The 12,117-nt window shown below is 40.7% G+C and overlaps 1 protein-coding gene and 1 pseudogene across 1 annotated transcript; one reads left to right on the top strand and one right to left on the bottom strand.

Annotated features, from left to right (window-relative positions):
* Positions 1-289: 289 nt before the first annotated feature.
* LOC148131668 (E3 SUMO-protein ligase KIAA1586 pseudogene) lies at positions 290-2,351 on the bottom strand (annotated as a pseudogene).
* A 6,211-nt stretch (positions 2,352-8,562) lies between these two features.
* LOC148131667 (uncharacterized) lies at positions 8,563-11,810 on the top strand. Its single transcript, XM_087958822.1, is given in 4 exon segments — positions 8,563-9,282; positions 9,383-10,103; positions 10,106-10,983; positions 11,085-11,810. Coding segments are annotated over 4 exon segments (3,045 nt in total).
* Positions 11,811-12,117: the final 307 nt, after the last annotated feature.

Here is a 12,117-nt window from a genome sequence, read left to right as displayed (position 1 = left end):
GTTCTGTTGTCCTTTTCTGGAGAGTGTTGCCGTTCCTATTGACTGTTATTCTTGGATTTGATGTAAGTCTGTTACTGAACTGTTTTTGATACTAGACTTCGTTATTTGGATTATCCCTGGACTGCAAACTGACTGCTTTAACTGTGAATGACTTGGACTGCTTGTTTGGACTTTGCTTAAACGTTTATTGGAAGTAAAAACCTACATTTTACTATACAGTGTATCTGTGTGCTAGTTGTGTGTTATTCTTCACTACTCTCACTACATCTCCCTGTGTGCGTTCATTCTCCTAACGGGGAATTACCTCAACAGTTTTAATAATATCTCTAGCCTTTTTAATGCTGCAAGGAATTGTATAATTTTTAGAATCCTTTAGTACATTTTCTATGAAATCACGATAATCATTAATATTGATTTCATAACTGAAAATTTGACCAAATGCAACCAATTGTCCTTCAGCTGCTCTCCATGGAACCACCACTTCTTCAATGTTCCAATAATCTGGCTCCAAATAATTTAGAAATTTTAATTGATCAATGTCTTTAAATTGGCAGCCTGTCTTTAAATGTTCACAATCCATCAATCTTTTCTTCAAATTAGTTACAATGCTTTGTATAAGTTTTTCACGAGGAAGTCCCACAAATCGATTATTTTGTATAAAATTTATATTTTTAAAGGTTTCTGAAGTAATTAATTCATCAACCTTATTTTCATATATACCCTTTTCCTCTATAAACATTTCAAATGATCTAATTGATCTTAGCACAAGTTTTTCAGCCTTTATAATGTCTATGTTTCTCGCTTGCAATGCATTAGAAAGGAGAGATATTTCAGTTAGCACATCAATCATCATGGCCAAATCAGTGAGAAAATATGAGTTTTCAAGACGGGCAGCCATATCAGAGTATTTTTTAATTGAACAGAAAAATTGATGTAGCGCTGGATAAGCCTGCCACACAGCTAGGGTTGTGGCAGCCCATCTTGGTCCAAAAACTCTACCAATTTTTATAATTTCAATCTCAAGTTGTTCAGAAATTTTGTTAAGTTCAATTAGGTTCTTATTTGATTGATGGAAAATAGAATATATTTTATCAATAAAAATTTGAAAATGATTGATTTGCTTTATTTCCCTAATAGAATCATCTAAAACAAGTTGCAGACGATGGTTTAAACAGTGCCATATTATAATATTTGAAAACTCTTTGGCTATCCTAGTGCTTACCCCAGATTTTCTCCCAAGCATAACACTGGCTCCATCAGAGCAAAATCCAATTAAATGTTTCTCCAGATAGTTTCTATTAAACCCAACTTTATTCAAACTTTCTATAACCGAACAATATACTGTCTCTGCATCTTGTTTATCTAATTCTACTAGTTCAAGGAAAATTGTTGGTGAGAAAGCTGGACCCTCAACTTTTAAGTACAGTATAAGAACTGGTTTGGAAGATATTGTTGAGGCTTCATCAATTATCAAACAGATTTTGCAAGTTTTCTCAATAATTTTGGTAAATAAATGTTTCCTGATATCTTTTGCAATGAAATCTACTATTGCAACTGCAGTTCTATGTGAATGCAACCCTGTTCCCAAATCTACACCATTTCTTTTTTGTAACTCAATCAGATCTTCTATTTATGAAAATGGTCTACACGTTTGTGCCAGACTATAAATTGTGATAAACACTCTACATGTACCACCCAGATATTTCTCACTCATCTTCTCCAGTCCTTTGCTTAACTTCTCTGTACAGATGTTGTGAGCCTTAGATGAGAAATGTTCCTTCAATTTCTTTCTGAGGGAAGCTTGTTGGATTTCTTTACTCCTTCCTGATGGTTCAATTTGGTAATTCTTCCACTCCTTAGCTCTGTGGACACTTTTTTCTTTGGTCGAAATTTCAAATCTTTTGCAATACTTGCAACCTAATTTTTTCTGGGAAATGTCCAGTCCATCATATTTTTCCCTAAAATTATTGTATTGCTGCAGTGTCCAGCAGTCAGGAAGGTTCCCTTCAATGTCTGATTCAGCTCTTCCAGTACCTGATGATGTGCTGGCTCCTTCCTCTGGTCGTGGTGTGGATGATGTGCTGGCTCCGCTTTCTTCGATGGATGATGTGCTGGCTCTTTCCTCTGGTCCTGGTGTAGATGATGTGCTGGCTCTTTCCTCTGGTCGTGGTGAGGATGATGTGCTGGCTCCGCTTTCTTCGATGGGTGATGTGCTGGCTCTGCTTTCCTCAGACTCCAATGGTTTTGGTTGTGACTCTTTTGGATCTCCTTTTGTTTCCTTGCCGAAGAAAGCAGACAAATTCATTTGCCTTTTCATCTTGGCATTATGCTGCAAAAAAAATCAACAGTGGTTTGGACTCGATTGTTGTTGTAAGTTGAGTGGTGAAGGCAGTGGCAAGCAAAGAAAGCAGGTGAGGAACGGAGATCAGTAATATTCAGTTACTTTTAAAAGTCCCTGACACTATAGCTAGTTAGTGTTTAAAAGATGTTATGGAAGAGGAACAAGTTTAACCAGACAAGAATGAGACGGAACTGAAAGTGGATTTGAAAATGACAGTCTATAAAAAAGATGTTGCACTGTGTGTATAAAAGAATGGCTGATATTTTCATAATTACAATTGATTAATTGACAAAGAAACACTTGAAATGGAAATACTATTAACAAACCAAGGGAGTTTGTTATTTTGTGCCAGTAGTGGCACAAAAATCTTTCCTAGCCAAGACTACTTACCTGGACCAACAGTCCCTAATGGAATGCTCTCTCTATAGCAGAGAGAAGGAAGCCAGGGGAAGCCATGTTTGGTTGCCTAACCTTTTTAGAATGCAGCTTAAAAATATACTGAAGCTTTTTACAGCTTTATGCAGATATATATAGTACAAAAAAAAGATGATAGTACAAAATCATCTAAGAAGTTAGATTACAAATGGAATTGATAGGTACATTCACAGAGCAATACTGAATTCTTTTTCTGAAATTTATTCCTCAGTTTAAAAAACTGGAATATATGAATTCAGTATTGGGCACTGCTAGTGTAGCTATTCAAGAGGATATAGTGTCCAGGTTAGCAAAAATGGTAAAGCAACATATAGATTTAAATTTTAAAACCAGAAATATTTTGTTGGTACCCACATAAAGGGAGTACAATACATATTTAATGTTACGCGTGTTAACAGCAGCTAGAATTGTTTGCACAATAGTGGAAAAACGAAGAGATCCCCATAGATGAAAATGAAATGAAAAAATTACAATGTGCAGAAATGGATAGAGATAAGAGGTAGAAATTAGGCGGAGAATGATCATTGCTAGGTATGAATTAAATACAGAAGGTTGATAATTATAAACATGTTGATATTGTTAGGGATAACATTGTTTTACCCTAACTGTTTTGGGTAAAGATAATAAAATGATGAATCATGGTTTGTCAGATAAAGTGTATGTGACTTTAAGCTAAAGGAATGTAATTAAGGGTGCAGCTGTAAAAGTACTATATAAGCAGCAAGGCACTCTCTGGCTCTTACTGGCTGGCTTATTGAAGACTGCGTTCTTGCTGGATCGGGGAGGAGAAGAAGTGTTGGATTACTTTGAAGATATTTCTCAACGGAGAGAAGATAAGTTTTGGACAGATTTATTATATGTGTACTGACACTGGCTATTCCACACGGACTTTGCAATTAGAGTATCCTCGACAAGTCTTGACTGAAATTGATATATGACTAATGGACTGTTTATTATGACTATGCTATAATTCTTAAATGGAATAAATTATAATTTTTGATAGCACAAGCGTATCTGTATTTTTACTGCGTGTTAACTAGAAAACTTATCTCACACATTTACCTGTCTTCCTATCTGACTTCGCTGCACATTCTGTTTAGTTTGTTTTCCTTAACACCCGTTGGGGAATCCAGGCTTAACAGATATAATTAACAAAATTAGAAATAAGTCAATACAAAGAAATTTAAATAATTTTTCTGTTACACTGCTGTACTTATTGATATTTGTTTCTGCTTTGCTTTTTCATTTATGAAATATTTTATAATACTTTATAAGTATAATAGAATTACAGAGGTAAGGTAAAGTAAGGATATATTGTTGTAGAATAGATTGGTGATGATGAAATGAACATTATAAAATAGATTAAGTAAAAATGGTGATTTGCTCACATCAAATGATGTAATATTAGTAATCTAGTAAGTAATTAATAATAGTAATATAGTAATATATAGTAGTAATAGTAATATATAGTGGATTTATGATATAAGGATTAATGCAAATTGGAAGGGAAAGACTGCAGAGATTGTGCACAAGTGATTTGTACCAACCAACACACTATGTAACTGAAGATGGTTTATGTTTGTTTGTTTTGTTTATGTTTAAAAAAAACACTTTTATTTTTAAAAAAATCCATTTCTGTATGCAAGCAACTTCTTGTTACATTGATGTTGCTATATATTGATTGAAGCAGAAACATGCAATGTATAACATCAGTGTAACAAGAAGTTTCCTGTCTCCCTTTTGGTAAGTTGCTTTTCTTTATTTATGTATTTATATATTTTTTTACTATCTGTTTTTGTTTTTATTAATCTTTCTTCTTTTAAGCAACATCAAGATGAATGGTAAAATAATTTTTATTTATGTGTTTGTTTATTTCTTTAGTATCTGTTTTGTTTTTATGATTAATAAAACAGATAGTAAAAAAATAAATAAATACATAAATATAAAAAAGCAACTTACCAAAAAGGAGACAGGCAAGTTGGCTAGCCAACCATGCTGGGGTCCTCCTCAGTCTTCTAGGTTGCTGCGGTGAGGATGGCCAGCGCAGGAGTTGGCTCTCGACCAGGCTGGTGGCGACGGCAGGAGGTAGGGGACCGGCCCAGCAGGACTTTCTGCTTTGCCTCCTCACTACCAATCGGTGGTGGGAAGGCAAGGCAGCAACCCTTGGGCCGCGGCGGGCAAGGGAAGGTGGCAGGCCAGCGCCGGCGGCCTAGCCAAGATGGCAGCCGCCATGTGGGCGAGGCAGTGGCGCCAGGCCTGGGAGTCGGCTGGTGGCGGTGGCAAGAGGAGATAGTGGACCGGGCCAGCAGGAGCTGCTGCTTTGCCTCCTCACTACCAATCGGTGGTGGGAAGGCAAGGCAGCAACAATGGAGGGCTGCGGGCGAGGGAAGATGGGGGCGGGTGAGGCAGGGAGCATCAGCAAGGGCGGTGGGCATCCCAGGAGTCAGCAATCGACCAGGACTGGCGGCGGTAGGTAGGTGACCGGTTTGGAGGTCGGTACTTACCGATCCACATCTTCAGAGGCTGGCGGGATAGGCAGGGCTGGCGAGGACGGCTAGCGACGGCGGCCGAGGCTTGCGTCTTCTTTAAGGTAAGGCAGGCAGGTTGGACTCGGGAGGCAGGCCGGGCGAGGACTGTTAGCAGTGGTGGTGACTGGAGCTGCGGCTTGCCCTCACTCAGCAGGGGGGCAAAAGGCAGGCAGCGACAGCTGGCTGGCTCGGCTGCTGCTGCTGTTGCTGCTGCTGGTGTGAGCGATGGCACCGAGCGGGAAAATTTTTGGAGTTAGCACACATGCACTATAAGTAGGGGTGAGGCAGGTGGGGGGAGAATGAGGAAGGGATTTTTGCGTGTGTGCAGTAAAAAAAGCAGTTTTTTTTTTTTAAAAATGGTATTTTTTACTTTGGAGCGGCGGATGGGGCGGGGGCTGGGGCAGCGAAGGGATGAGCGGGTGGGGAAGAATGAGGAAGGAATTTTCGCACGTGCGCAGTAAAAAAAAACAACCCATTTTTTTTAAACAGTTTTTTTTAAAAAAACAAACAGGTTTTTTTTACTTTGGAGCGGCGGATGGGGCGGAGGCCGGGGCAGCGAAGGGAGGGGCGGGTGGGCGATAATGAGGAAGGGATTTTCGCGCGTGCGCAGTAAAAAAAATGGTTTTTGGCCCGTAGGAGCCGCGGAGGGGGCAGGGCCAAGCAGGGGTCGGTTTTACCGGTTCTTAGAACTACCGGTGACATTAACTGGTTCTATAGAACTGGTGTGAACCGGTAGAAACCCACCCCTGCTTACAATCTGAGGAAGAGGAAGAGGCTGTTCCAGCCCATTTGGAAGCCATTATTACTAAGGCTTTCAGAAGGGGAGAGGTAGAGGCTCTTTGAGCGTCCAAAGAAAATATCTCTGAGGCGTCAGAGCAATCAGATCCAGACAGGTCTGGAAACCTATTCCTTCAGAGACAGAGGTTCACCAGTGCCTTCATTACCGAGCATTGCTGGCAGAGCCCTTGATGAAGAGAAGAAAGAATCTGATTTATCAGAGGATGAGGATATGGCCCCGGAGAGACTGGCATATTTTACTGGCATATTTTTAAACAAGTTTTATTCAGTTTTCTACATTTTAACATCTCTTTTTAGTGAACAGCATGATTACAGGTTCCACATATACATAAAAATATGACCATAGTTACATATTCAATTTTTATATTCAATTTCTGGTCTTAACAATATTTTTATGCACTTTCTATTTTGTTATATTATTCCAAGTGCTTATCTCATGATTTAATTCACATATATTAACTTCATACTTATTGTACTGTAATACTTTTAATCGTCACATTTGTATAATCCTCTTAAGTTCTAATTAGTAACACTTCTTCTGTAAATTGGTTTTCCCCCTTTAATATCAATTTAAGTGTGCCACCTCAAAGTTACATATTCATTAATTATTTCCCCTTTTAAATCACATCAAATATTTAGCATTTTATTACCTACAACTTTAAAATTGCTAATCCCCTTTAAAACTACATAACATATATAAATCAGGTTCTGCATGGTTTCCCCTTCTTAATTCCATAAAATTTATCTACAATTTCAGAGAAGAAAAAGGACATATCTACACATTTAATCCTAAACCCTAATACCAATTTCATTTCAGCTCTCCTCCTATATCATTTCATTTATTTCAATCTATTTATTACACATATTCTATTAATTATTCCATTCATATTTAAACCAAAAGAAATAAAAAAGAAAATCAGCATTCCAATCCTCAAAGTATTTCAATATATTTGATAAACATATTCCATATATTTATTGTATTTACCTCTTAAACATAAAGGAAGAGAGCATTGCCAAAAAATAACAATTCTATTATCCATCTTAAATGTCCCCATTTCACAACTACAAATTTATCTATATTATTCCCCAGCACCTTGCAGAATCCCCTCTCCCAGTATCATTCAGCCATTATCTCTGTGTAAGAAATTTAACCCCATTTTTTAAAAATTCCCATGTTCCTTTGTTGCCAAATCCTGTTTCTTTTCCCTTCTTTCCCCTAACATTTCCCTTTATTATTTCACTCCAGTTTTTAACCCCTCTCTATTTTTAGCTACCTTCCGCCCTTCGAATTTCTGCTGATTCTTTTCCCTTTTTTTTATTTTCCGGATATTCCCTCTTTATTCAATTTCCCAGACCTCCAATATTTATTCCCAATTCTTTTTCTCTTTCCTTCTGGATTCCTTTGTTCTCGATGGTGATTAAAGGTGGCCCCTTCTGAAATTTGTTCCACCTCTTCTTCTGTATTTTGTCTTTGTTGTTCATACTCTGCAATCGCCCAGGGTTTCACCTCTTTCTTGTAAAGTTTCCTTAATGCTTCCAAGTTCCATTTTTGGTGCCTGAAGAGATATCGCCATTTTACAATTTTCTATTTAATCCAGTTAGTGTCTTTAAAGTTAATTTCCAACAGTCTGCTTTTGTTTCCTTCCTCTCAACTTTTAGTCCTCAGCTAGTCCAATACTAAGTCCATAACAGAATCAACAATTAATCCAAGGGCAGAATCCTCCTGTGTCTTTCTTTGCTTCAATATTTCAATTTTCCAAAACTCTTATTTTATTGCATCAATTTTCCTTGTATTTTTAAGAAACAGAATCTTTTAAACAAAGTCAAGTTGAATTTAACTCAGATGGCACTCTTTGTTCTAACAAATCCACACCTCCTCTTTTCTTTTTCCTTCCCAATTATTCAGAGCTTTTAAAACCACAATCTTCCAAAAAGATCAAATCCAATTAATATAAATTTCCTCTTTAACGATCTATAGTTCAGCTTAAATTAGTGCTTATATAAAATCAAGATATACTCATCCAAGTCAGTTGTATAATTTCTTCTGCTGCTTCTACCTCTCTCGGCTCAAAGCTTCGTCACTGTCAAAGGCAATTCACACCTTTTTTTTTTTAACTTCTTTCAATTCGCCGCTTTGAGTCCTTTCTTAAAGATACTTTGTAATGTTAATCCAGAGGGTAGTTTCCATTTAATTATATCATCCCGTTCCTCCTGCTGTTCGCTTCTTCCACTCCTGCCCAATACTTATTCCAGTCTAATCCTCCCCTTCAGGGTGGCCATTTTTGACCACCGCTTCAGGCGTCTTCGGGAGGAAGCTTTGCCAAACCGGGGGGGGGGGATATTTGTGGCTCCCCTCTACCCGGCTGATGGTCTCCCCTTCCTCTGCTGCCCCTACGATGCAGCTTCTGCCCCAAATTGAAAAGATCAGGGCTCTCTGACGCCGAAGCACGGACCAAAGCCATGCACAATCGCAGTCAGCAGTCCGTCTTCGTGGAGGCTCAAAACTGGAAGCCCTTTACTGGCATTTTTGATGCACAGAAGTTTAGGTCTTTATTATTCAAAGCCAAGAAAACTGCAAAGTTGGGGCCTGGGGCTGATGTTGGTGAAACAGAGGGTGATGGCATGGTGCCACCTGATCAACTTTTTAATGAACCAGTTGTAAGACCAGAAATGGTGCCTGTCCCTAGATTATTCCTCAATGTTATACAAAAGCAGATGGAAGCCCCTGGTACTTCCTCATCGCTGTCAGACAACGAGAGATGTTTCTTTACTATGGGGCCCAAGCTAACCAGCTCCCTGCAGGTGCCTACAGCACCAGTTGCGGCTATGATCTCTGCCTCATCCAATCCGGCAGATCCTGAAGAGGCACTAAAAGCTGAAGATAAGAGGATTGAGCAATCCCTCCAGCGCACTCACCTGGCAGCCGCTTGGGCAGTTAAGGCGGCCTCCTTTTTCACAAGATCCTCTCTACGGTGGCTTCGCCAATTGCAGGACCATGTCCCTGCATCTGACATGCGAATTTATCAGGATATTCATAAGTTGGTCGCAGCCACAGAATTCACTGCAGACACTACTTTGAATAGTGCCAGGTTTGCCTCCAAGGCCATAGCCACAGCCATCGCTGCCCGTAGAATGTTTTGGCTGAAGAGTTGGCAGGCAGACGGTTGGCGCAAGTGGAAGGTGGCCTCTTCTCCCATAAAAGGGGACAAGCTGTTTGGCGAGGTCCTGAAGCCGCACCTGGTTGAAACCAGGGACAAGAAGAAGTATCTTCCTTCTCTAAATCAACGCTCCAGTTTTAGGGCTGCTCCTTATAACCATAGATCCTCTTACAGAGGAGAGGACACTTCAGGGGCTCAAGGGTCCCAGAGGCAACTCTACAACTGGCAAGAACATCCTCAGGACAGAGCAACCCGTGACAGACCGCAGTACTCAGGCAAGCAGCCCTTTCGTGGGGGAGGAAGTCGCTTCTTCAGATGCTCCCGATAAAGATAGCAGTAGTCCTCCCATTGGGGGCAGATTGTCCCATTTTGCTGCCCAGTGGGAAACTACCACATCCGACGCTTGGGTGTTACAAACTGTTAGACAGGGTCTATCCCTCGAATTTCGATCACCTCCTCCCAGATCTTTTGTACCTTGTTCAGTTTCCAGAATATCATCTCGTAGACGGTTGGTGGAACAAGCTATTTAACACCTCTTAGACATCAGGGCCATACAAAAGGTCCCCATTAACCAACATGGCAAGGGATTTTATTCCCATCTGTTTGTGGTACCTAAATCTTCCGGGGGATGGCGAGCCATCTTAGATCTTAAAAGGCTCAATAAATTTGTTTTGTACAAGCGTTTTAGGATGCATTCACTACAGACTATCTTGGCCAGCGTCAGGGAGGGTGACTTTCTCACATCTATAGATCTCACTGAAGCTTATCTTCATATCAGAATTTGCCATTCACATAGGCAATACTTACGTTTCACTTACCAAGGCAAACATTTCCAATACAGGGCCATTCCTTTGGCTTGTCCTCTGCACCCAGGGTTTTCACTAAAATCTTGGCAGCCCTGGCAGCCCGTTTGAGGAGTATCCCCATTAGGGTTCAATGTTACTTAGATGACATTTTAATCCAATCCTCTTCTAAGAACCAAGCCCTAAGGGATCTACAGACTACCATTAGCATGTTACAAGACCACGGGTTTTCCATAAAAAAGAAGAAAAGCCATTTTTCTCCTACTACAAGTTTATTGCATTTGGGGGCTAACATAGATACACTTTCTTGCAAAGTTTTTCTTTCACAAGAAAGGATAGACAGTTTGCTTTCTATGATTGGGGAGATTGTGAAGGCTTGTTCTTTCACCCTGGCTTCTCTATCCCAACTATTAGGGAAAATGATTTCCACCATCTCCATTGTGCCTTGGGCCAGGCTTCACTCCAGAAAGCTTCAATGGTTCCTTTTGCCTCATCAAAAGGTGGGCAGGAGTCATTCGGCTGTTAGGGTTTCCATCCCTACATCTGTCAAGAGGTCATTGTTGTGGTGGTCTTCTCCGGCCTTGCATGCTGGACAAACATTCAAAGAACCTTCCCGTATTGTCATCACCACAGATGCCAGTCTCTCCGGCTGGGGAGCCCATCTAGACTCAAATTTGGCGCAGGGCCTGTGGTCCCCCTTAGAAAAAGGGAAGAGTATTAATTGGTTAGAATTAAGAGCAGTCAGGTTTGCTCTCAAACAATTTAGGTCACATATATTTCATTCTCATGTCCTTGTCTTGACAGACAACACCACCACCAAGGTGCACATTAATAGACAGGGAGGTAGCAGGTCCCAAGCTGTTATGTTAGAGGCTGAGTGTCTTGGACTTTGGGCAGAAAAGAATCTCCTTTCTATTAGGGTGGAACACATCTCTGGGGGGGACACAATACACAGGCTGATTGGCTAAGTAGAGCAAAAATTGATCCCTCAGAGTGGAGTATTCCCCCTCTTTTGTTTCAGGAGCTGGTTCAGATATTCAGACTTCCAGTGGTGGACCTGTTCGCCTCTCCAACCAACGCCCAACTTCCCAGATTCTTCACCAGATTCGCACACCAGGGAGCAGAAGGGACCAATGCCCTGAGGTGCCGTTGGCCTCAGGGGCTGCTGTATGCCTTCCCTCCTCTTCCGTTGTTACCAGCAGTGACTCGGAAGATTTTGGAGGAGGAGGCGGAGGTATTGTTACCAGCTCCATACTGGCCCAGACATCCCTGGTTCATGGACCTGGTGAACCTCTTGTGCTCCACTCCTTGGAGGATTCCTCCTCTCAAAGTATCTCTTTTCCAAGGAGGAAAAGTGGTTTCAGTGGTTCCAGTTGACCACATGGCGGTTGAGCGGAGTGCTCTAAGACAGCAAAAGATTTCTGAGAAGGCCATCCAGACCATTCTAGCAGCCAGATGGCCTTCCACTAACAGACTTTATCAGGCCACTTGGAAAGTTTTCTGCCAATGGTGTTTGAAATCCAAAATCTCACCCATTTCGGCTTCTGTAGCCAATATTTTGGACTTGTTGCAGGAGGATCTCGACAAGGGACTCTCAGCTAATACTTTACGTAGGCAGGTTGCAGTTCTTTCCTCGGTTTTGTTTTTGCACCGAAAAGGTTCCCTGTCTCACAATCAGACTATTCGAAATTTTTTAAAAGGGGCTTTGAATTTAAGACCACCAGTGGTTCACAGATTTCCCACTTGAAATCTTCCCAAAGTTCTAAAAGCCTAAATGTCTCCACCCTTTGAACCACTTAAATCCATTACTTTGTATTTCCTCTCTCTCAAGGTGGCTTTCCTAATACCCATCACCTTGGCTAGGAGGATTTCTGAGCTAGCCACTCTTTCTGTCAAGTAGGGCTTGTGTGTCTTCCACGTAGACAGAGTGGTGTTGTGGTTAGATCCCTCCTTTGCTCCTAAAATCAATTCCAGATTTCATAGAGCACAAGAACTTGTCCTTCCCAATTTTTGCCCTACTCCTTCCCACTCTCTTGAGTGATCATGGCACACTC

Source organism: Notechis scutatus, chromosome 2, assembly GCF_049901735.1.
Source record: "Notechis scutatus isolate UNSWTSFEM ecotype Mainland chromosome 2, rNotScu1.2, whole genome shotgun sequence".
NCBI classification, from domain to species: Eukaryota; Metazoa; Chordata; class Lepidosauria; order Squamata; family Elapidae; genus Notechis; species Notechis scutatus.
This window is presented reverse-complemented; position numbering and strand designations above follow the sequence as displayed.